Source organism: Phascolarctos cinereus, unplaced genomic scaffold (genome assembly GCF_003287225.1).
Source record: "Phascolarctos cinereus isolate Bilbo 61053 unplaced genomic scaffold, phaCin_HiC Scaffold_3;HRSCAF=262, whole genome shotgun sequence".
In the NCBI taxonomy this organism is placed as follows: domain Eukaryota; kingdom Metazoa; phylum Chordata; class Mammalia; order Diprotodontia; family Phascolarctidae; genus Phascolarctos; species Phascolarctos cinereus.
In genome coordinates, this window is record NW_027555736.1 from 208,753,640 (window position 1) to 208,780,405 (window position 26,766).

The window sequence follows — 26,766 nt, forward strand, 5'->3', positions numbered from 1 at the left end:
AACCTTCCTTTGTAACAAAGAAATGAACCAAGTAAGCACAACCAAAACACTCCCCTCCATCTACAAGAAAAGGATGAAAATACACTCCTTCATCTCTCCTTAGGGACCGAGAAAGGACCATTACATTTCACAGCTTTATTTGATTGTTCTTTCCATTTCTACTCGTAAGTTTACTGTATGTACCACTTTCCTAGTTCTGTTCCCTACACTTTGAATCAGTCCCTATCGATCTTCCCATGGTTCTCTGACCCACTTGCCTATGTATTTGAAAACAAGCATTACTTTCATTGGGAATACGAAGACTATTTACCTTGTGACGAGAAACCAAGCCATCTTTGCAAAGTCTGGAGAGAGTCTCATGTAGGTCTTAATGTGAGGCATGGCGTTGGTACGACCTGAGGTTTCTGCTGACCACTTGCTGGTGAGAGGAAAGAGACACATTAGTTTTCCATTAACCAGTGCCAAATCAGCTTTACTCTCCATGTCAGAAACACATGATGACGCAAATCAAATTAACACAGACTCACACTGGGCAAAATGTAAACAGCACAAACAGAAGAAATAAAATGTAAATACTAGAGAAATATAGTTACACAAGATATACTGCAGAGATCATTCCAAATCCAGGGATCTACTCAGGTGTGAATGATTAGAGGTACAAGATTTCATGGAAGAAATAGTCACAATTACCAACTAACGTATGCCTGAAACAGAAGAGAACCTGATGACAGCACCAGTGATTTTAGAAAAGATCCATTCAGTAGGAGGTAGCCCAATTTTGAATTCCCCTCTCTGAAAGGTTAGTTGCCAAAAATATGATACAGTAGAAAGAACTTTGGATCGGGGAGTCAGGGTACCTGGGGTCTTGGCTCTCCAATGCCACTAACTAGCTGTGTTCTTTTGGGCAAATCACTTTATCCCTACTGGGCCTTGGTGTCCTCCTCTGCAAATATGGCAGTGTTAGACTACCTCTAACACCTTCTCCAGCTCCAAATTGATAAGAATTTAAGAAACCTTAACAAATTACTGTGGTGTTATGGCCTGAAATCAAGGTTTGGAATGTTAACAATGAATGGTAAAAGCTCAAGAATACCAAAAGCGTGCCACTTGGTCACAGTTTCAAAACATCTCTGTAAACCACTCTTTTTCTAATGTTTGGTGAACTTGAAAGAAAACACAGTAAAACTCGGTTCTCTGGCACTCTAATAACAAAAACTCCCTATTTTTCAGAACACCTGGTATACAATGACAAATGATGGCCAGAATGAGAAGTCTGAGAAACAGCAGATGCTAAAACGTATCAATAATTTAAAATTCAGTTAATCAATAAGCATTTTAAGTGGATATTATGTGCCAGATACATATTGTTATAAAGTACTTATCAGTCGATAATAACCTTGCATTCTCATCTCATTTCACAAATGAGGAAACCAAGGTTCAGAGAAGTTAAAATTGCTCAAAGTTACATAGTTACTGGTCTTTTCACTATCAACTTTCGTACAGGGTACAACAGGTAGGTTACTGTCAAGTACATCTGACTGCATTTTAATTACTGAAAACCAATCATACTTGTCTGGGGTAGATGGTTAACATATACATATATTTTTTAATTTTTAGGCACTTGGGGTTAAGTGACTTGCCAAGGGTCACACAGCTATTAAGTGGCTAACATATATTAAAGAAAACATTTAGTTAATTAGTGTCATGGAAGCCGAAAGTACCAGTGATTTAAAGTAATAATTTATACAGAGCTTGGATTTGCAAAGTGTTGTCTCAATTTATCCTCATAAAAACCCTAGGAGATTTAAATTACAAGTTAATTTGCTTATGTTATAGAGGAAGAAAAAGGAAGATTATAAGAAATACCACCTTATAAAACATTAAAGAGTAGAATAAGTTAAATTGATTTTGGGAAAATGTATAGCACTTTCAATGATCCCAAGATACTCTTTGCCCCAAAAGCCCGTCTTTTCAAAACCAAAATTCTTCCAAAAATGCTGTATGGCCACAAATTACAGAACACCATGAGCACAGAAGAATCAAAATTTCGGGTGACCCAGAGGGCAATGGAAAGACACATGGTGGATGTAAATCATGCTGCAGCACACTACCAACAAGGTGTTACAGTCAAAAAGCAACATATAAAAATATATACACAACATACAGACAGCCTGTGTGATACTCTACTATCCACAAGTTATGAAAAGACCTAATGGAAAGTTATTAATGTATTGGATGGGTGTTCTATGAAAGACTCATGAAAGAACATGACCAAAATTTGCAGAGGATGACAAGGCAGGGGTGAACTGAAAACTTTAACAGTGAAAAGATGATCCACATCCATGGGATGTGATGGGACACAGCCACCACCCCAACTAAAGTCTCACCTTCTACAGAAATCCTTTCCCAACCCCTCTTAACTTTACTGTCTTCCCTCTATTATTTCCTATTTAACCCATCTATAGCTTATGTGTATATATCTGTTTGCATGTTGTCTCCATCATTAGACTGTAAGCTCCCTGAGGACAGGCACTGTCTTTTTGCCTTCTTTTGGTACACCCAGCACTTAGCAAAGTGCCTAGCACACAGTAGGCACTTAATAAATGTTTATTGATTGATTCTCTTGTGTACAATGGTCCCAAATTCACATAGCTTTTTCCTTTAATTATCCCTTTGCACAACAACTATCTAAATCTTTGCTTCCCATCAAGAAAGACTTGCTAATATGACCACATTTTCCTCTAAACAAAGGAACATATAACATTATATTGGACACAAACAGCCCAGTCCCCCGGATTTGAAATCCCTACTTTAGGAGGGAACCTGATGAATTCTTCTACAAGTCAAAACCAGGAGCTAATGGGCAAAGTGTATTCTAGCTGGGACACAGGGATTAAAATGCTGCTTTACTTTTACCACATTCCAGTGCATTCAATATGGCTCAGGTCCAATCTCTGTGTTCTTTAAAATAACCTCCAACATTTAAATTGAATACCTTCTTCTTAACAATGGAAATGGTGCCTTAGTTACTTTCTCCAGCAAAAATTTTTAAAATTCTTTTATTTCATTATTTTACTAGTCACATATTGAGAAAAGAGTAAAATCTATACAACTGCAGGCTGCACAGTCTCTTTTTGAAAAGTGGTATAAAAGAGATAGTGTTGAATTTGGAATTGGAAAGATGTAGGTGCAGATCTTGTCTCTGGCACTTACTAGTGGTGGGGGCACGAGACAAATCACTGTCTTACTAAGCCTCAGCTCAATTTATCTCTAAAATACCAAAAGTACTTATCTCACAAGGTTATAGTGAGGATCAATCCAGATAATGTTCTTAAAGCAATTTGCAAACTTCACTGTACTATCTGAATGTCAGTTGTCATCACCTTTAACAAGAAGAAACATCATAAAACTGGTACTTACTGAAAATAGGAGTGGAGCCAAAGTTGTTTCTCTGCGGTCTGTAAGCTGTATGGAAGAGAGCCACCAGCTTTTAAGGCAAACAGAAGGCAAAAATAAGTTAGAAAATGTATCATGAGATCTTCATAAAAAGTAGCAGTGCAGCTGGAAGAGTTCTTGAAAAAAAAAATTCAGTAAACCACCATTGGATAGATAAAAAAAAATACTATCTTCATTACTTTAATCTTATAAATTCTTTCTTTGAAAAAATAATTGTCCAAGCTCTACAACTGGCTATATTGATAAGGTTTCTTTTCCTAGAAAAGAAGATTAAGCAACATAGACTTGCTACAGGGCATGAAAAGTTAAAAATATTGAGAAGCATCAGAACGTAGTGAACAATACGCTAAAACTGGATTTATAGGATCTGGGTTTGAAGCTAGACTTTCTTATTCAGTAGCTACCTATGTAGCCTTGGGTAAATTATTTAACTTCTCTGGGTCTCAGTTTCCTCACCTATAAAACAAAATCTCCAAAGTAATTTCTAACTTTACATCTTATGATCCTGAATTAAAGAACAGAATAGTTTAGTGCAAAAGGCCTCCTAGACAAGTTCTGAATTACAGGTTCAGAAGCCAGAGTTCTATCTCTTGTCTTACTACCAACTAGCTGGTCACCCTGGGTAAGTTACTTCTTCTCAATGAAGCTCAGTTTTCTTATCATTATAATGGGGCCAGACTAGATGGTCTTCAAGTGCCTTTCCATATCTAAAATTATATTACTGTATAGATTATAAAGTATAAAGGAGGAAAGAAAAACCCTTCCATTATTCCATATAGAATATGACCCAAACAAGTAGGTTCCTAAACGTAGAGGGGGAGTTATAATTTTACAAATTAATCCAGTAAAAAGTTTCATTTAGTAGTCATTTTTTTTACTAGGAATCCAAAGTCATAATTCTGGAAAATAATACTACTCAACATTTATCTTGTTCTTTAAACGTTTTCATAATTTACAGACACACCAATATACACATATATTATATACACAACTCACTAATTGTCATAATGATCAATGAGTTGTGTGTTATGTGTGTACTGCATATGTCAGTCTGTGTGTATATGAATTCTGTAAACATTTAAAGAAATATTAAATATTATTACCTGGAAATAAGATTTTAGGCTTCCAAAAAAAAAGGCCACCTGTTTAATGAAACTTTTAGCTGAGGTAATTTGCAGAATTTGCAGAATTATAAGAGATGAAGCAACATGCCTAAGCTTAATAGCTATAAGTGACACAGGAGACAGGAAGGCAAGTTTCCTAAATCCAAATCCAATGCTTTTTCCATCACTCAGTACTATCTCCTCCAAATACAGATACGGTGTGAGATGGAATTATAGCTTAAAGTTAATCAAGTTATCTCCATTAAAGAGAAGAAAGAGTTGGAAATTTAGCTTGCCATGGCTAGAAAATTCTTCTTCTTCTTCTTTTTTTTAGGCAATTGGGGTTAAGTGACCTGCCCAGGGTCACACAGCTAGTAAGTGCCAAGTGTTTGGTCTGAGGCCGGATTTGAACTCAGGTCCTCCTGACTTCAGGGCCAGTACTCTATCCACTGCGCCACCTAGCTGCCCCTAGAAAATTCTTTTAAACTAGATTTTTTAAATGTATAATCTGTCTCTTGCTACACAAAAATAAACACATTCACAGCATCTGTGCTAGTTTTAAAAACAGCTTTATCTAAAATACAGTATTCTTCATTAAAAGCGAATTTTTAATGAATGTAATTTAACAGATGATAGGTTGTGCTCTGGTTTGTCTTTTTTAATAATTGTTACAAGAAACAGTTGGATGGATTGCAGAGGGATATACTTGGAAATTAATATGAAGTAAAAACAAAAAGTATTGATAAAAATTAAGAGGCAGGAAGGAATAGCATTTAGAGAGTTGGCCTTGTAATCTGGAAGACCTGGGTTCCCACCTCTGAATCATATGGGCTGCATGATCCCAGGCAAGTCACTTAAACTGATTACAAATTACAGAGAATGTAGATTGCAAAAATTATTGATAAAAAGTGAGAGGCAAGAAGGAACAGCATATAGATAGATGGCCTTGTAATCTGGAAGACCTGGGTTCCCACCTCTGAATCATATGGGCTGCATGATCCCAGGCAAGTCACTTAACCTGATTACAAATTACGGAGAATGTAGACTGCAAAAATTATTGATAAAAAGTGAGAGGCAAGAAGGAACAGCATATAGAGAGATGGCCTTGTAATCTGGAAGACCTGGGTTCCCAGCTCTGAATCATATGGGCTGCATGATCCCAGGCAAGTCACTTAACCTGATTACAAATTACGGAGAATGTAGATTGCAAAAATTATTGATAAAAAGTGAGAGGCAAGAAGGAACAGCATATAGAGAGATGGCCTTGTAATCTGGAAGACCTAAGTTCCCACCTCTGAATCATACAGGCTGTGTGATCCCAGGCAAGTTACTTAATCAGATTACATGTTGCAGAGAATGTAGATTTCAGGGAAAAAAGAATTTCCTCATCCAGAAATTCTCTAGACCAGTGAAATCACAGACCTAGCCCATATCACTACAAAAAAAAACCTCTCTAATGAAATTTTACTAATACTCTGCATTAGTGGGAAGCACCCACAATACATTTTTAAATGATTTCTCTATCTATACCGAGGTTCTAAATTAGGGAGAGGGGAGGGACAAAAAGGAAAGGCTTGATTTTCAAAATAACAATTTTAAATGTAATCCTTCACCCTCCTCCTGAACACCCACATTTCTTTTTTGTGTGTAGAATGGATAAAACTAAGAAATAGGTCCTGAGTCAATGTAGAAAAGGACATTTTGTTCTTTTATTTGCAAATCACTTAAATCTAGACTTTATAGCCAGGAAACAAAAATGTTAATGGATGAGGAATCAAATTGCTACTAGGATAGGAAGGAGACCTGGGATTTCATTCTTAAAAGTACATTCCAGGTGAGAAAAATCCCTTTACATTTGAAGATTAGCACATTCTCTGCATCTTAAACACTCTGAGATTTGCAATTAAAGGTTAAGGGACTGGCCAAGGCTCACACGGCCACTATATGTAAGTTCAAGTCAGAAATGGGGCTCGTACCCAAGTCTTGGTTCCAAGGTTGTCTCTCTTACATACTATGCCATACTAGCTCTTCAGTTGTGAAAAGTCTCTAATGAAGATTACATGCACAGAAAAGAACCACACTACCATAAAGCTCCTCCTCCTCCCGCTAACCCTTTGACTTCATTGAAGATCTTAACATTGTTCTAAATTAGAAGACATTCTTGCAAATTAGCTCAGAAAATTAATAACATGTATTCAAAACAGCCACCAATAAAGCACTGCTGATTTACCAGGATATCCTTCCAAACTCTTCCGGACATTCTCCACTGTGGGGTAAATCTAAAGAAGGAAGGAAAAAAATTGAGAACGCATCAGGTGAAAAAGTGGCCTTCTTGCTTTGCTAAGCCTAACCCCTCCATTTGCGCACTTGATTGCCAATCTCTCCTTTATCCAAGGCCTTAATAATACCCAGCCTCTCTTGCATCTTCAGTCTCCCACTCTACCCTCTCACCTACAAGTGTGCTCCAGTTTCTCCTATCCTTTAACTGCCTCATTGCTATGAACATTACCGCCATTCTGGAAGTCAAAAATCCAGTAATCACCTCAGACTCCCCTTTATCTTGGATCCTTCTCCTGTCTTTAGTTCTGTGATGTAAGAAAGAGTACTAGCTTTGAAGCCAGGTGACCTGGTTTAGAATCCTGGTTGCAATGGCCACAGTTCTAGCTGCATGACCCTGGACAAATCACTTTACCCTTCCATTCTGAGTTTCTTCATCTCTCAACTGAGATAACAGATGTAAACAGATTTGTAAACTATTAAGCACTCTATGAAGATGGGTTATCACAATTATTTTAATCTTCTAATTCCATGCTTCAACTTCTCTCCATTCCCCTGCCAACCAATAATTCTAACTCCCAATAAATCTTGCCTAAATAGTGGGGTGTTGCCTGTCTTCGGTCTCAATCCCTAAAGTCAGTCAGTGAGTCAACTAGTAATTGTTAAAAGTCTGTTAGGTGTCAGACACGATGCTAAGTGCTGTGGATACTAAAAGAAAAAAAAAAGCAAATTAGAGTCCCTGCTCACAAGGAGTCTGATGTGGGAAACAACCCATTAACAACTACATGCAATCAAGACAGGGGATCGTCTCAGAGGGAAGGCATTAAGATTGAAGAGGACTGGGAAAGGCTTCTTGAAGAAAGTGGGACATTAGCTAAGACTTAAAGGAAGCCAAGCAGTAGAGACAAAGAAGGAAGAGAGCTGCAGGCAGGGGAATGGCCACTGAAAACGCTCATGGTTGGAAGATGAAGAGTGGAACAGCAAGGAGGTCAATGGCACTGGACCACAGAGGATGGAGAGGAGAATGATCTTATTGAACAGCTTTGATCATGTCATTCCTTTACGCAAAAATTTCAAACATCTACTCACTATGTCTCTCTACTCCCCTTCATGTTACCTTAAAGTGAACTCTATCCTTTGTCTACCACCAAATGTTTGGCTAATGGAGGCAGCTAGGGGTCCCAGTGGAGAAAGTGTCAGGCCTGGAGTCAGGAAGACTCATCTTCCTGAGTTCAAATCTGACCTCAAACACTTACTAGCTGTGTGACTGTGGGTAAGTCACTTACCTTGTTTCCCCAACTGTAAAACGGGGACAGTAACATCACCTATCCAGCAGGGTTGTTGTGAGAATCAAATAAGACAATATTTGCACAGCACTTACCACAGTATCTGACAAACAGTATTATACACATGCTTACACTCTTCCCCCACTCTGTACTCTGCTCCTCATCCCTAGAAAGTACTGCCCCCATAATTCTGCCTGCTGGAGTAGAGTGCATGAAACTATCCTATCAGGGCCAAATTCAAATGCTGCATCTTCCATGACATTTTTGTTTGCTCCTCCCAAGCAGAACTAGACCTCTACCTTCCTTGGATTTCTCATATCATTCTGTTTGCACCCATTTAGTCATCCTAGGTCATTTTATATTTCAGTTCTCTGAGTACATTCTCCAACTAGACTGTGAACTTTATGAAGGTGAGGACCATTCCTTGATATTCTCTCTGGATCCCACAATACCTGGCACAGTTCCCTACACATATTTAAATAGGCACTCAATGAATTTTCATTGAACTGAATTTTTAAAACATTAAAAATCTAGATTTTAAAAAGCATGAATTATTCCAAATGATATAAGCCAATTAGCTTCATGCAAAAGAAAGTTTCATAAAAAGTTACTATTTAGCCTTTTAAAGCTTTACAAAATGCTACTCAAATAATAAAGGCCTATCTTACCAAAAATGCAAAAGGTTGGTAACAAGCTTAGAGGGAACTGAGAAAGGGGGAGGAAAAAAAACCACGCACATGACCTTAGATTTGATTTCTCCTTAAATTAACATTAAATAAATGGAAAGTTAATCCTATAACTCTATAAATATTTAATATCGTTCCTGATGACTCAGAAAAAAATCTGCAACGGAGTCAAAGTACTGAGCTAGTCTGTGATGGAATCGTGGTGCTCTGACCAGCATATTAGTAATGGCAGCTCAGAGTAACAATCAAAAACAGTAGCTCACGTATGTACTTAACATTTTATGATTACAAAGCACATTGTGTATCCTTTTGAATACTTAGTGTTAGAGGTGAACAGGATCTTCAAGAATATATAGTTCAACCTTTTTATACTGCAAATGAGAAAACTGAGGCCCCCAACAACTCAAGGTGGTAGATAATGAAAGTTATTACCACCTCCATTTTACAAACAAGAAAAGGGGAAGGGGAGGAAGGGAAGAAGCATTTATTAAGCACCTACTATGTACCAAGTGCTTTACTAATATCATGTCATTTGATTTTCACAATAACCCTTGAGGAAACTGAGGCAAACAAAGGTTAAGTAATTTGAGCAGGGTCACAGAGCTAGTAAATGTCTGAGGCCACATTTGAACTCAGGTCTTCTTAACTTAATCACTGCACCACCTGAGTAAAGTGAGTCAACCAAGATACCACAGTGTCACAGGCATGACCCTCACCCAAATCTCACCCTCTGGGCCAATGGCTCGTTCAATCATGCAGCCTCTCTCTAGATGGTGATGAAAAGGTACAGCCTCCATTCAAATCCCTAAATATCTCTGTTAAATGTTCTTACAATGAAAGAGTTTGAGCCAAGAGGGATCTTCAAGGTCATCTTCCTCTTACACATGGGCAAACTGAGTACCAAAGAGGCTAATCACACCAACAGTAGCAAGCAGCTGAGCTAGCTAGGGCAACAACCCGAGTCTCCTTGATGCCAAATCCTGCCTTCTTTTCTTGCCATGTGAAGATGTAAAAATTTATCAACTAGATACAGAAAGATACCTACCAAATGGAGAGGGACATCATGCTGTGCTTGAGTCTTTCCACAATTTCCCAGAATCACTAGGCTGTCCTTAAACTCAGCACAAAGCCATTTGGACTCATCAGCTCCTAAGGAGCCAATGCTTGAGAACTGGCCTACAATGGGCCAAGATTGCTGCTCGGGTACCAATGAGGCATGCTCTTTCAGAAGCTGTGGGAGAAGAAAGTTGTTATTATGCATCATAAACTCCAACAGCCCAAGACAAAAAGTGCAGTCATCTTTGGAGAGATAGTGAGCATTCTGCTTATCTGAAATTCCTAATTCTTGGAAAAAAAGAAAACTTTTAAAACGTTATGAATTTTGGGGGCAGCTAGGTGGTGCAGTGGATAGAGCACCGGCCCTAGAGTGAGGAGAACCTCAGTTCAAATCTGACCTCGGACACATAATACTCACTAGCTGTGTGACTCTGGGCAAGTCACTTTACCCCACTTGCCTCACCAAAAAAACAAACAAACAAACATAAAAGTTATGAATTTCGATACTTGGGAAAAAATCAAACAAAAGATTATTTTTTTCCCTAACAGTGGGTGTTGTTCTTCTAAGTTTTTATTTATTTTTAGCACTTTTTTAAAAAATTGAGTTCAGGGGCAGCTAGGTGGCATAGTGGATAGAGCACCGGCCCTGAAGTCAGGAGAACCTGAGTTCAAGTCTGGCCTCATTCCAAACACTTGACACTTATTAGCTGTGTGACCCTGGGCAGGTCACTTAACCCCAATTGCCTAAAAAAATTTTAAAAAATAAAATAAAATAAAAATATTGAGTTCTAAATTCTCTTCTTCCCTCAAGCCCCTTCCCCCACCTATTGAGAAGGCAAGCAACCAGATATCAATTATACATGTGAAGTCATGCAAAACATATTTCCATATTAGCCATGCTGTCCCCCACCTCAAAAAAAGAAAAAGAAAAAAGAGTCAAGTGAAAAAAATCATGCTTTAGCCTTCACTCAGAGAGCATCTGTTCTTTCTGTTGCCGTTATTTTTTAATGGAGTCAGTGAATTTATTTTTTTTTAACCTTTGAAAATTCTTTATTCTAACAAGGGCCAAATTCAGATAACAAGAAAAGGAAATGATCAACTGGCAAAAATAAGGGCATGGTGACTTGCCCAAGAAATTCTACCAAGCTACTAATTACTGAATTATTTTTAATTATCATAATAGATTTTTTTCCCAATATTTTTGAGTCCAGATATTTAAAACAGGTCTAGGTCTAAATTTCCCATTCTCACACCTGCACTCAACCTCTGATATTCAAAACAGCATAGAACAGTCTGTGGTTTTCAAAACACTCTCTTTTGACAATAACTTCCAGAGATGGGTCTTGCCAGTATTACTATCCTCATTTCACAGTTAAGGCACCTGAAACTCAGAGAGGTAAAATTACTTCTCTAAGACCAGACTTCAAAGTAAAGATGCCACTCAGCACCCTGAAACAACAGAAAAAATGCAGAATTTCGAATAATGAAAGTGGAGTCACAAAACCAAAGTTCCAATTCCAGCTCTATCACTTAATATACGACCTTAGGTCAGTCATTGAACCTTTATGGGCTTCAGTTTTCTCATATGCAAAATGGAAATACTAAAAGAAATGATTTGTAATGTTCCTTCGAGGTCTGGACTTATGACCTGCAATATGAGATTTGAGCTCAGTATTTTTTCTTCCACACTATGCTCTCAACAGCAAGATAGCTGAGGGAAGCCTAATTAAACGGTAGAATAACTTCACTTATGCATATACCACCATAAAGAACACACCAAAGTGTTCATCACTGTGTCTAATATTGGAATCAGAGGAAATGGGTTCAAATCCCACATCCACTACTCATTGGATCTACTGATTTTTAAAAATATTTAGTGAAGTCATCTGTTTTTACATCACCTATATTTCTCATTGTGTGTCTCCCCATGTGCATGATCCTTCATAACTAGGCCTCATCTATTTGTATAATGTGGGGCTAGGCTACAAGAGCTCTATGGATACTTCTAGCCATGACATTCTATGACCCTCATCAAGGGCACATAAAAAGTGAGAAAGGTGTTTCAGAAATGACTGGAGGGTGAGGGGGGCAGGGTGGAAGGAGAAGAATTCAATTGCAAATGCTATATATATGTAATGGATTAGCGTCTTGCGGGGTGAAAGCGATGGACACGCTGGAAAGAACCAAATAGTTACTTACTGGTCATCAGAAAGCAACCCATGTACTAAGAAGCACCAGGCTAAACAAGAGCTAATAATAACTGTTAGCGTTTATATAGTGTTCTAACCGCCTTACATATGCTACTTCTCTGGAGTCTCACAACAACCTTATAAGTGCTATTATTATCCCTATTTTACAAATGGGTAAGGTGAATGGAGGGGAAGCCCAGAGTCACAGGAAGTGCATGAGGCAAGATTTGAACTCGGGTGTTCTAGACTCCAAGTCTTTTGCTCTTGTTGCTTAGGCATTTCAGTTGTGTCAAATTCTTCATGACCCCATTTGGGATTTTCTGGGCAAAGACAGTGGAGCAGTTTGCCATTTCCTTCTCCAGCTTGTTTCACAGAAGAGGAAATGGAGGCAAACAGGTTTAAGTGACTTGCCCAGGTTCACACAGCTAGTAAGTGTCTGAATCCAGACTGGAATTCATGAAGATGACTCCAGGCCTGGCACTCTATTCACTGTACTACATAGCTGTCCCTCTAAGTCTATTCAAGTCTAATCTACTCACAATCCACAAACGGGATTTTATTAAATAGCAGTGATAGATAATTATGGCTAGCTACTTCCTATTAATTATTCTAATAGGTTTTTAAGCATTAATGCTTTTTTAAAAATGGTACCAGGTGTCTTTCTTGGCATATCGGCCACTACCATGGCCTCTAAGGAATTCTTGCATAATATCCATTAGCCACAGCAAAGATAATGAATAAGATTAATATAGTGATTAAAACATAGGAAGTCATATTAGGATTTACGAAGGGCTACAAATTATGCCCTAATGAAGTAGTTATAAAATACCAACTATTACCATCATTTCCAATGGGTTAAGTGCACTTAATTCTATTTGTTGACTTTTCTCATGATTTTTCACATCAGGAGTAAATGTAGCTTTTGTAATTGGAATCCCCTTCAGGGCATTTAAAAACTAACTTTGTTTAAATTAAATCCATTTTCAATAGACAGCAATAGATTTTATTAACACTCTTTTCCTTCTTTAGATAGACTCCTAATAATAACAGCTCCCTTACTAAGAAAGCTATGCCAGAAGCTATAATATTCCTAAAAGAAATAGACTGAGCAGGTGAGTTCTAGAGAGGCCAGAATATACGGGCAGAAGGAAAAGGAAGGTTCTGCAGAAGAAACCCTTTAACCTTTAACACTCCTTTCCCCACTGATGTTTATTTTAAGAAATATATCCTTTAGAGCACCTGCAATTGAGGAATGGCTAAATAAAGTGGGGTGCAATGAAATGTAATGGAATATTACTGCACTGTAAGAACTGATGGATGTAACTTATATGACTTGTTGCAAAAATGAAGTAAGCAGAACCCACAAACCAATATATGCTTAGCATAATACCTGGCAAATAGTCGGTGTTTAATAAATGACTGATCATATGAACTGATACAAAGTGAAGTGAGCAGAACCAGGAGAACACTATACACAGTAATAACAACACTATATGATCAAATGTGAAAAAAGACTCAGCTACTCTGATCAAGACAACGAAAGACAATTCAAAACGCTCGTGATGAAAAATGCTATATACCTCCACAGAGAGAACTGACGAACTCTGAGTGCAAACTGAAGTATAATTTTATCTCTTTACTTTTCTTGCTTTTTTGGCGACATGGCTAATATACAAATAGATTTTACATTATTTCACATGTATAATTAATATTGTGGCACAGTGGCTAGAGTGCCAGGCCTGAGGCCAGGAAGATTCATCTTCCTGAGTTCAAATCTGGCTTCAGACCTTTACTAGTTGTGTAACCCTGAGCAAGTCACTTAACTCTGTTGGTCTCAGTTTCCTCATCTATAAAATGAGCTGGAGAAGGAAACCGCAAACTAGTGCAGTATCTTTTGCCAAGAAAACCCCAAATGGGGTCGCAAAGAATCAGACATGACTGAAACAACTGAACTACAATTGCTTGTCTTCTTAGTGAATGGGGAAGGGATTAAAGGGAAGACAATTTAAAATAATTTTAAAGAATGCTAAAAATAAAAACTTTTTTTTTTGGTTAGGCAATGGGGTTAAGTGACTTGCCCAGGGTCACAAAGCTAGTAACTGTTATATGTCTGAGGCCGGATTTGAACTCAGGTACTCCTGAATCCAGGGCTGGTGCTCTATCCACTGCGCTATCTAGCTGCCCCAAATGAAAAACATTTTTAAAAATGAATTCTTGCTGACTGATAATGATGAGAATAACTTAAATAGAACAACATCAATTAAAGCTGAATTCTATGAAATTATAATTTCATAACCAAGTTTGGCTTCAAAGAAGAGGGATGAGAAGGCACCTCACCTCTCCCCACTTCTTTGCAGAGGTGGAGAATTCTGGGTACGGAATATCACAGCTAATATCACACATATTTTCAGTGTTGATTAGTTCTGTAGACTCTTTTTTCCCCTCTTTTTCATTCTTAGTTATGAAGGATCATGCACATGGGGAGACACACAATGAGAAATATAGGTGATGTAAAAACAGATGACTTCAACAAATATTTTTAAAAATCAATAGATCCAAAATCATAGGACATAAGAGTTAAGAATTAGAGAACGGACCTTTTGATATCTTCTAATTCAAAGCCTCTCATTTTACCTGCTCTAAATCAATTAGTGTTGTTGTTTAGTCGCATTTGACTCTTTGTGAACTCATTAGGGTTCCTGGCAAAGATACTGAAGTGGGTTTCCATTTCCTTCTACAGCTCATTTTACACATGAAAAAACTGAGGCAAACAGGGTTAAGTGACTTGCCCAGAGTCACACAGCACATAAGCATCTGAGATCAGATTTGAACTCAGGTATTCCAGGTACTCTATCCACTGTGCCACCTAACTTCTCATAAATTGATAAGTGCTTAAGCCTTTCCCATGAAGTACCACTAGCTCTGACTCTAAGAGTGGGAAATCAATGAAATTTGTAATCAAACATTTCTACAAACCTATTCTGTGTTTGCTAGACATCATGAAGACAGCCTCAATAAAATTATAAATGCATACACATGTAAATAAAAGATGAGGGAACACACACATGAACAGAAAGAATCAATCAATAAACAATTATTTATTAAGTATCGACTATATGCCAGACACTGTTGCTAGATACTTGTGATACCAAGACAAATATTACTGTTGTGAATTTTATTATAATTTTCATAGGTATTATTAATAAAAAGTAATGTTAATAATAACAACTACAATAATAACAGGTGGCATTTGCATAGTGCTTTAAGGTTTGCAAAGCACTGTACGTATCTTCTGGTTTCATCCTCCCAATAAACCCGGGAGCAAGGTGCTCTTGTTTTACAGATGAGAAAGCTGAGGTACAGAGAGATTAGCCCCAGGGCATACAGCTAGAAAGTATATCCTTATTCTCAAGAAGTTTACAATCTAAGAAAAAAAAACATTAAAAGCTCTGTTACCTTCCTGAGCCGAAAATGACCCCAGTCTTCTTTATGATTCCCTTGAAATCGTCCAGGAGTTGACCCAATAAGATAAACTCTAAAAACCATCAGAGATAAGTGATAAAATGTAAAGCCACTCTGGGTTCTGGCAACTAAAGAGACAGAATGTAAGTCAAAAATTTAACACGTGGAATGTTTCCCTATCTCACTTTAAACATGGTGCTTCCAAGGAAGGAATAATTTATATTCAAAGCATTTCATTTGAGGAAAAGGTAGTGTTTTCAATTAATCAGAAAAAATTACTCACAGAACACCTACTATTTGCTGGGTATTGCATGTTTAAGAGTTTCTTTGCCAAAAAAACAAACAAACCAAACAAAAAAACCCCCCAACTTTTAGAAAAGCAAGCTCTTTATAATAGAGATTCAGTTTCACGTATCATCCCTTCCTAGCTCTATACGTCATATGGAGGAAATGTTCATTTTATCTGGTGTTTGTTAAGTTCAGAATTTTAAAACATTAAAAATAACTTACATTTAACAAGTACTTACTAAGCATCTACTAGGTACAAGGCACCATGGGCTATTTTTGGAAAAAGGATCCTTCTGCTGCCTAGAGAGAGTTTACAACACAGAATAAAATCATATTCTACACTTCCCTCTCCAGCCTCTTTCCTGCACGTCAGTTTGCCCCATGAAATTTAAATACTCGTTCTTTGCTTTATCCTCTTCCTTCATTCAATAAATATTCACTGAGCACTTTTTACTGACAAGATACTGTGAAGGACTACAAAGATGGATGAGATACCTTCTCTGCCCTGAACAAGCTCATAATCTATCGGGGTACACAAGACAAAAATAAATAACTACGAGGCGAGGCAAAATGTGGCATGCCCCAAGAGAAAAGCAGGATGAAAGTCCTACAGGACTCAGAAGTCTGATTTCTGTGATCTCATGAAGAAGGGAGGCAGGAGGTTTCACTTCTTCCCACTGTAAAGCTAGAAAAACGTGAGGCAAGGGTAAATTGGGGCACATTTGGAAAAAAGGATAGAGGAAGAAAATATCAAACATATTCAGATAAATATCACACCACCATTCCTCAACATATAAACAGGAAAGACCTTATGTGGGCTCTCAAGAGTTTTGTTAACGTCTTTAAATCAGAGGGGGGGAAAGGCCCTTTTGGCAGCTATGGACCCTTTCTCAGAATAATATTTTTAAATGCAATAAGATAGAAAAGACTACAAAGGAAATCAATCATTCTGAAACAATGATGTAAATTTTTCCCCATCCAAGTTTATAGAAATTTATTTGTGTTCCCTAGGTTTTAAAATCCCTGTCCTACATGATTTCAGAGAAATGGCATCTACTGTCGGATCTCTTCTTACCCCAAACTCCAGCACCCATTAATCATTTTGTATTTATACTACTGCCTCCTCACTCTCGATAATTATTTTATATTTACTTTGCATTTTCCTACCTGTGGAAATATTATTTCTTCTAGGAGAATTTAAGTTCCTTGAAAGCAGAAACTGTTTCATTTTTGCCCCCATGTTCCCCAGCATCTAGCACAGTGCCCAGCACGTAGTAGGCAGTTAATAAATTACTATATTGAAAAAAGCCTACCTTGTTTCGGAAAGATCATGCTCTTGGATGATATCTGTCCATTCTTTGAGAGGAGGAGCATTGTAAGCCATTAAGTAACTTATCAGATCAGATTTGAAGTTTGTTGGTGATTCACCACAAGTACTGGGTGTACCATATGGTAGTCGTGGATATAAAGGGCTGAGCCATATTCTACAAGAAAAAAAAGGAAAAAAAAACACTGAAAAAGCATAAACTGGAATGTTGTGTTGGGTTGTTTTACTTACCATGCATTTATTCTGGGGAAGAGGAGAAGAGGTGAGTTAATTCTTATTAAGGATGCAAATGACTGTTCTATCCAGAAGAACAACCAAGTATCCTCCCACACCAAACCCTGGAGTGAGTTACTAAGGGAGACTGCTGGTTCTTCTTTTCTAGCTGGCTTAGATAGGCTAGATTTTCATCTTCCTGAAATGGATAAACCAGAAGCCAGAAAGATGGATCAGAACAGTGGTCCATATACTGTTAGGTTCTCAACTCTAAGATCATGGCATAGCGGGGAAAGTGCTAGACCTGGAGTTAGGAAGACCTGGGTGCAAATGGTGCCTGCCTCTGGCACGTACTAGCTGTGTGGACTTAGTTTCTTCATCTATACAATGCAGATTGTTGTTGTTGCTTGTCTTTTGTTTTAGAAGAGGACCATGACATCAGGGAGAGCAAGTGAATTGGATTTAAGTGAGGGAGGGCTGTGCAAGGTCACCAGCCTCACTTTCTCCTCAGGAGCCATCTGGGTCCAGTGGCAACATATAGATCAGGATGACTAGAGATGGCCCACAATGAAGATAATAATAATAATAATACCTGAAGCACCTACCTCATGGGGATGGTGTGAGGATCACATAGGATAATGCATATAATGGGCTATATAATCAGATCAGTGCTGGATGGGACCTTGTAGGTTATTTAGCTCTGTCTCAACATCTTTAAGAAAAGGCTTGGGAAGGATTAGCCTAGACTCCAAGACAGTGGCAGAGACAGGGCTAGAACACAGGTCTCTTCACTCCCAATCTGACATTCCTTCCATGGGCAGAGGAGGCAATGTGTTACCATAGTCTCCTCTCTACGCCTGCATTAACAACTAACTACTTCTCAAGTTATACCCTCTAAATGTCCTTATGTGCTAGAGGAAGATTAGTAGGAATCCAGTAACTTGATGCATCAATGGAGAAGAAAAATGTATGATGCAAGAAAATGGCTCTCCATTCCATTTTGCAAATATCATGATTATTTTTTTCAAAGCATAAAAAAGCATTCAGTCTCTCTTTGTACCTAAAATGCCCTAAAAATCTCTAATACACAGTTAAGATGAGTCATGATTTGAAGAAAACAATTCCAAGAGAGTCAGAGGTGCCTGATCCAATAAGCCAGAAGGTATGAGTCTGCCATTAACCACTTCTATGTATGCACCTGGGAAAATATGGTAGGTTTGTGTTACAGTTTCCTACACATCAAATTCACGTATTTGAGCTATATTTATGAATGCTAAAAACAATCCTGGGGATACAGAAACATGCATTTCTCCAGAGCAGGTTTTCCATAAGAGGCCAGTAATATGGCATCATCTTCCACAGAAGCTAACCATAAAGAATTATTCTGTAAGTAACTCCACAAATTTCTCTTGGGCACCAAAAGTAGATCACTAATTGTCTATTTCAGCTTTTCATTAAATAACACTAAGGCTCTAACAAAAAAAAAATTTTATGTGAGTTCTACAAGGCATCTGCCTCCTTGTTTTTCTCTTGGCTGAGAGAGTGAAATCTTTTTGCATAGTCACCAAACCCAAAGACATAACAGCAGCAACAGCTTGCCAAAAAGACTATTTTATGGTGAACTCACACAGGGCACGCGTTCATGTGGTGGTCAGAAGAAGTGATACAAGGACACTCTCAAGGTCTCTCTTAAAAACAGTGGAACCGATTGTCTGACACGGGAGACCCTGGCACAGGACCACCCTATATGATGTACCCTCATTAGGGAAGGTGCTGTGCTTTATGAGCAAAGCAGAACTGAAGCAGCTCAAAAGAAATGCGAGACACAAATTTAAAGAATCTGCCCCAAATGTTCACATGGACCACTTGTGTCAGACCTGTGATAGAGCATTCCGAGCTCACGCTGGTCTGATCAGCCACAGTGATTCAGCCACCCTGAAACTTGACTCTAGTATAGTGATGTCATTTTGGTCCTCTTTGAGAAGGAAGGACAACAATTATCATTAGATCCTCATAACAATGCCAGGAGGTAGGAGTTATTAAGGGGCAACTAAGTGGTACAGTGGACAGAGCTCCAGGACTGGAGTCAGGAAGACCTAAATTCAAATCCAGCCTCAGAACCTTACCCTTGGCAAGTCACTTGACCTCTCGCAGACTCAGTTTCCTCATCTGTAAAGTGGGGATAATAATTGCACCTACCTGCCAGGGTTGTGAGGTTCAAATGAGATAATTGTAGAGCACTTAGCATAGTGCCTGGCACATCATAAGCACTATATAAACATCAGCTATTATTACTATTATCATTATTTTCAGCTGTGTGACCCTGGGCAGTTCACTTAACCTCTGTTTGCCTCTTTCCTCATTTGCAAAATGAAGATAATTATAGCATCTACCCTGCAGAGCTGATGTGAGAATCAAATTATCAAGTGTTTAGCACAGGGCCTGGCATACAGCAAGTGCTATATAAAGGGTAGCTGTTATTATTATCATCCCCATTTTGTAGGTGAGGCTGATAGAGGTCAAGTGACTTGCCATGGGTTACACAGCTAAAAAACATCTGAGATAGAATTTGGATTTGTGTCTTGCTGTCTCCAAGTTCAGAGCTCCATATTAACCCATCATTAGAAAATATAACCCTTTCAAACTATATTATCACAGGAGGATGGCAATGTCCCAGCAAGAAAGAATAGGCAGGAAAATGTGTATTCTGGTTATGGCATGAGAAAAGTTAATTTCATAAACTCTCTTGGCATTTTGGGCTCTTTTAAGGCTGCCATGTTTCAATTTGTATTACATTTATCTCCATAAATGCCTTACTCTGACTACTATTCTATTCAATGAGTAATTATTACACCATTTGCAGAGGACTGAGCCAGGCTTTTGTTCTACAAAGACTAAAATGAATCATGTATTTGGTCAAGGAGCTAATATTCCACTGTGGGAATGCAACATGAATACAGATAAGTGTGAAACATGGTTGGGAAAGGAGCAAAAGAGAAATCAGACAAACGGCTCTAGGAATATTTGAAGGAAACAGCTCCAGTAGCTATGGAAGAAGAGGAATTAGGGAAGGGTTCATAAAGGAGGCAGTGCCTGAGCTAAACCTTGCAGGAAGATAAGAGTTCTCAAAGGCAGAAATGAGAAGAGGCGGCATCTCTAGGTATGGAAGAAAAGCCTGAACAAAAGAATGTAAGGAAGAATTGGCAAGACAGGTTTGTGGAGCAGCAAACAGGCCAGTCAGAGCAGAACACTAGGGGATTAATGGGAAGTAATATGAAATCAGGCTGGGGAGATCAACCAGAAACAAACTGTGGCAGTCCTAAATGTCAGGCAGAGAAGTTTATATTTCATCCTACAGGCAATAAAGAACCCCTGAAACTTTCTCCGGATGGAGTAGCATGGTCAGATCTGGGTCTCAGGAATATGACTCTGACAGCTGTGCAAAACTAGGACTAGAGAGGATAAAGAATGGTGCCTGAGAAGCCAATTAGGAAACTGTTACAATAGGGTAGGTGAGAGGTGATGGGGGCCTGAACTAATGTAGTGGCAGTAGGGAGAAAAGAGGACAGATACGAAGGGTGTTGTGGAGATGGAATCTGACAAAACTTGGCCCGCCGCTGACAATCAAACATAAGTCTGAGTGTCTGAAAAGATCAAATAGAGGATGAGAAGACTAAAAAATGGGAAGATTTAGGAAGGTGGAGTTCCCTCTTAGACATGCTGACTTCTGAGGTACCAGAAGATAACCAGGTAGAGTACAGGCCTGGTTTCAGGAGAAAGATCAGGGCTAAACATATAGATTTGAAAATCATTGAGTAGAGCTGATAGTTGGACACATGAGCAAGTAAGATCACAAGGACACAAAGAATGTAAAATGAACCTTGAAGAAAGAGTTTTGTGAGTTCCCCCACATGTGAGGGGAAGGAGAGGGAAAAGGAGCCAATCTAGGAGACTGAGAGGGGACAGCCTGATGGGTAGGTGGAGAACAAGGAGATACTTTAGGAAAGACACCCAGGAAGCCAAGAAAGAAAGAGAATCTCAGAGGGAAAAACTGAGTAAAAAAGCTACAGGAAAGCAAAGGAGACTGAGGAAAGAGAAAAGGCCATGGAGGTTTAATAATGAAGAGATACCCGGCATCCTTTGGGAGAGCAAGTCTGTGAGGAGTTGAGAAGATTGGGCAGTGAAGAAGTGTAGGCAGTGAATGTAAAAGGTTTTCTTTTAAAAAATGAGTTCAGCTGTGAAAGGCAGGTAGAAATAGGGGGAATGCTTTGTTGTTGTTGGACATCTCAATCATGTCCAACACTTTGTGATCCCATTTGGGGTTTTCTTGACGGAGATACTGGAGGATACTGGAGTGGTTTGCCATTTCCTTCTCCAGCTCATTTTATAGATGAGGAAACTGAGGCCAACAGGGTGAACTGACAGCCAGGGTCACACAGCTAGTGAGTGTCTGAGGCCAGATTTGAAGTCACAAAGATGAGTCTTCTTGACTTCAGGCCTGGCATTCTATCCACTGCGCCACCTAGCTGCCCTTAGAGGAACAGCTATAAGCTACTAATACCTAACAACGTTCTTTGAGAATGGGGACAATGTCTTATTTATTTTTGTATCCTCTTCAGTGCCTATCACAGAGCACAGCACTTTACAGACAATACATACTGATTAAATGAATGAATAAAAGGATTAAGGAAAATAAAAGAGCTTGGAAAACAACTATGCAGCAGCTTATATTCCAAGATAGACAGTACCTACTGTTAAACGCCACATATTCACATCTAACATTAGTCACTGTCTGTCGGAAACAAACTGTGACTGGCAATGAATGTAAATCGGGTTTCCAAATTACAGAACATTTAAAACTGCCATATCTATGCAGATACCTATAGCCTAAAAAAGCAAGGTGTTTGTAACTGCAAATTATCTACTCCTTGTTATAGTGGCAACTCTATTTCCCTATGTTTGTTGAGGGCACCAGTATCTTTCAAGTAAATTAAATTCACAACCCTAGAGCCATCCTCCACTCCTCTTTACCCCTCTCCCTCCCTTCCCCTACCCCCCTACTTTAATCAATTCTTTCTGCCACATCTCCAAAATCCATTCAAGCTCTCATATGCCCTAACTCAAATCATGCCTTCAGTGCTTCTCAAGTGGCCTATTTCAACGGCCTCCCTGCTTTAAGCCTCTCCTCTCTTCAACCTTTCCTCTATAAAGCTACCTAAGCACAGGTCTGATGATGTCACTCCCCTATACAGAAAGTTTAAGGTTTCTCAGTTTCTTCTAGGCTCAAATACAAATTCCTTCACGAGGCATTTATATCCTCTCACCATCTGACTTCTGTCTAGCTTTCCAAGTTTTTTGTCCCTCTTACTGTCGCTTTCAAGGCTTTATGTTGGGCCTCCCTGCTATTCCTCATACAAGACATTTTGGACCCAGATGGCTCTGGAGAAGATAGTGAGGCTGGTGACTTTGCATAGCCCTCCCTCACTTAAATCCAATTCGCCTGCATATCATGGCATCCCCTCCCTGACGGCATGGGTCCTCTTTGAGAATGAAGGACAAACAATAATTACAACAAGACATCCAATCTTCCACTTCTGATCATGCTGCTCCCCATGCCTGGAATGTACTCCCTCCTTACCACTGCCTCTCAGAATCACTAGCTCCCTTAAAAGCTCAGCTAAAGTGCACTTTCTACCAGGAGCCTCCCCCTCAACTCCATTCCTATCCCTATATCCCAACAAGCGAGTGTCCTACCTGAAATTACTTTGCAAATATTTCTATTTACCTACATATACTCATTCCTCGTCCTTCAAAAGAATCAGAATGTTTTGAGGGCAGGGAATATTTCTTTTTTCTTTCCCCTGTAACTCTGGGTTCAATTAAAAAAAAACCATTTATTATGCTTCTCCTGTGTGCCAGTCACTATGCTAAGAACTGGGGACACAAAAAAAAAGACAAAAGACAGTCCCTGCCCTCAAAGAGCTTACAATCTAATGGAGGAGACAACATGTGAATATATATGGAGCAAGCTATATATATATATATATATATATATATATATATATATATATATATATATATATATATATATATATATATATATATATAGGATAACCAGGAAATAATTAAGACAAGGAAGGCACTGGTATCAAGAGGGGTCAGGGAAAACTTCCTATAGAAGGTGGGATTTTAGTTGGGACTTAAAGAAAGCCCTTCTTCAAGGGACAGCAGGCCGACCCACCAGCAGGCTACTGCGGCAATCAAGGTATGGGGTGATGAGGGCCTGGACTTAGAGTGGTGGCAGTGTCAGAGGAGAGAAGGGGGCTTATTTGAGAGATGTTGTATAGGGGAAATCAGCAGGCCTGGGCAACAGCTTGGACATGGAAGAGGTAAGAGTCCGTGAGGAATCCAGAATGACTCCTAGGCTGGAAGCCTAAGGGACTGGGAGGATGGTGCTGCCCTCTCCAGTAATATGTTACTCTCCACAGTAGTGAGCTTGTTGAATGAATACGTAGTTTTAGATGGAGGAAGAAAAGAGAGAAAGTAGCCCCAAGAGTTGGGGAAGGCCTACCTAGAAAATGGTGGACTAAATGATAATAATAATAATATAGTGTTTTAGAGTAAGCAAAATGTTTCACATATAGCCTTACATTTGAGCCTCACAATAACCTTGTGTGGCAGATGTTATAGATATACATATTTACCTTTCTTTGGCTCCTCAGCACTTAACACAGAATAAGTGCTTGTGAACAGACTGATTAGTCCCTGAGACCTACCATTCTTCCTCACAACTCAGAATAGGAAGTGACAAGAGAATCTTCACAGTCCACTCCAAAGACCATACCTTCCACTCATTTCCACCATACCCTTCCATTCAGGGTAACTGCCATCTCTGCTCCACTTCACTATACTTAGATAGTTTTATTATTTCCCCTTCAAGTTGACTTTTGTTGAACAAGAGGAAAAAAATAAAAATGTAAATTTACCTATACGCTACAACCATTAAAAAAATTGTCAATGACTTCAATTAGTCACTATATAAGGGAAAAGATCATTATAAACATGATAACAACAAAACTGAAGATATGGTTAGAATTCAATAGTATGGCTTGAATTGGATGACCTCTAATCCTGTCCGACTTTGAAATTCTGCAATTCAATAAATTAAATTTTTCCTCAACTAACTCAAAAAGTCAAGCATCCAAGGAATTATAAGAAGCCATCTGAAGAGTTATGGAAAAACTTTAAAAAAACCCACACCAAAAACACCCCCCTGCCAAAAAAAAAACAACCCTCCCCCCCAAAAAAAACCAAACCATCCAGCCCGATTCTCTGGATTTAGTCACCAAACTTTAGCTATCTCCTGCAGGCCCCTTCTCTCACTGGGTGAGTTCTTTCCAGAACCTCCATTTGGGGGATGAGGCCCAGATCAGCCATCTCTGATTCTCTGTATTTAGACACCATGCCTCAGCTGCTTTCTGGCTCCATTCCCAAAGGTTCCTTCTCTCACTGGAAAGGTCTTCATAAAACCTCCATTTTGAGAAAGAGCGCCAGGTCAGCCATCCTTCATTCTCCAGACTTCCTGACTATGTCCCTGACCAGGTATCTTTTCCCCTCCACTCACTTCTCGCTCACTCACTCTTCAGCTCTTCTTTTAGGTGTTCTCATTCCCCATCAAAATGTAAGCTTCTTGAGAGGTAAGACTATGCCGATAGCCTTTATAGCAATAAAGAAGTAAGGAAGAAAGGAGAGTATGGGAGGGAAAAAATGGTAAATTGTTTTGGACTTAAAGAATCTGAGATGTTTACAAAATATCCACTTTGAGCTCGCCTACAGGCAGCTGGTATGTGAGACTGGAGCTCAAAAGAGAAGTCAGGTCTGACTATATAGATCTAGGAATCATCAATAAATGTTACAAATGACCTATAATTATCATGAGAAAGGATAATTCAATGCATGACTCTTCTTAAAAGAGGTAGAAGGCAGACTACTTCAGGAGGAAAGAGCTTCCTGAGTCTCAAGGAATGATGTTATGGATCCAGAGGCACCACTAGGAAAGAGTTCATTAAATGTCAGAAAATGAAGAGACCAGGAGTGGTGGTTGGTAACTGCCTGCCAATGAGTACTGATGAAGCTATTGGTTGTCCTGACACACACAGCAGAGTTGGTCTGCCATCTCCCTCCTGCTTGTATCTGGAGTTTGAAGGACAAGCTCTGGGATTTGTCAAGACTTGATGATCACTACCCATTCCTGGAGATTCCTATGGAGATAACAGATATCACCATGAGGAGGTGGACAGTGGACAGAATGCTGAGCTTGGAGTCAGGAAGACTCATCTTCCTTGATTCTTATATGGTCTCAGACCTTACTAGCTGTAGGACCCTGGGCAAGTCATTTAGAAATGTTAGAAAGAAATGGCAAACCACCCCCAATATCTTTGCCAAGAAAACCCCCAAAGGGGATCATGAAGAGTTGGACATGATTGAAAATTAACTGAACTGAAAAGGGAACACACTGCTAACTAATATGAAGTAATAGTCTAAAAAAGCCAAAGATCTTAGGAGCACAAGTGGTATTTTCATTATTATTTCCAACTGAAGGCAAGAGATTCAGAAAAGAAAGGCAAATGTCCTCTTCTATTTATGCTACTTGTAGTAATCTTATAATTTAGGCCACTTGTTTATATATCAGGACAGTATCACACAAAGAGTTCACTCAGATCTAAGCAAAGAATTTTACAGTGTCTAATGTTATCCCTAGGGACAGTTAGTACATGATACATTATATGTACCATGAAATGCATTACACATTTTATTAGTATAGGTTGTATTTGTTATAATCACATTTTATTACTATAACAGTACATGGGGTGGAGGGTTAGACTAGATGATTTTTAATGTTTCTTACAGTTCCGATGCTCTATGATCCTAAGGCTTCCCAAATATTCATTCCCCACCGCTTGTTTCCCAATGGAACATCATATCATGTCTTTCTATCTCCCACTGGTTTTGTTCTTTAGGCAAAACGACGTCCTTGGTCACATTCACGTTAATACCCCACACTAAAATCTAAGTGGTACTATTCACCAAGGCATCAGTATGGAAACAAAAACTGAGAAACAAATCACAGGTGGTTTCCTGCATCACCTTGACCTCTTCAATCTGCAGCTATCTTGGCAAAATGAGTTCATTTTTCACATTTACGGCACTGTTCCGAATTTTTATACTCTGCAGCTTCTAATGTCTGAAATGAGTTACTACAAACCACATTTAATGATACTAGGCTGATGCTATGACCTCAGTCTTCCCGACACTTAATTCAGGGATAAATAAAAAACAGGAGCATTTTTCATTTTAACAATTCCTTTTGTCCCAGAGGAACATAAAACAGTTTGCTAAATGTTTCTTATAGTACCCACAACT

At 38.8% G+C, this 26,766-nt stretch overlaps 1 protein-coding gene across 9 annotated transcripts in view; it reads right to left on the reverse strand.

Moving 5' to 3' along the window:
- Positions 1-26,766, reverse strand: part of TDP1 (tyrosyl-DNA phosphodiesterase 1) — a 166,252-nt gene that overhangs the window by 98,070 nt on the left and 41,416 nt on the right. For all 9 annotated transcript variants that reach the window (XM_021000225.2, XM_021000222.2, XM_021000224.2 and 6 more), the window contains 6 exons: positions 17,117-17,287; positions 15,510-15,588; positions 9,854-10,039; positions 6,790-6,838; positions 3,421-3,487; positions 311-418 (listed from right to left, as the gene is read on the reverse strand). In XM_021000225.2, coding sequence (XP_020855884.1) covers positions 311-418; positions 3,421-3,487; positions 6,790-6,838; positions 9,854-10,039; positions 15,510-15,588; positions 17,117-17,287 — 660 coding nt within the window. The remainder of the gene's footprint in view (positions 1-310; positions 419-3,420; positions 3,488-6,789; positions 6,839-9,853; positions 10,040-15,509; positions 15,589-17,116; positions 17,288-26,766) is intronic.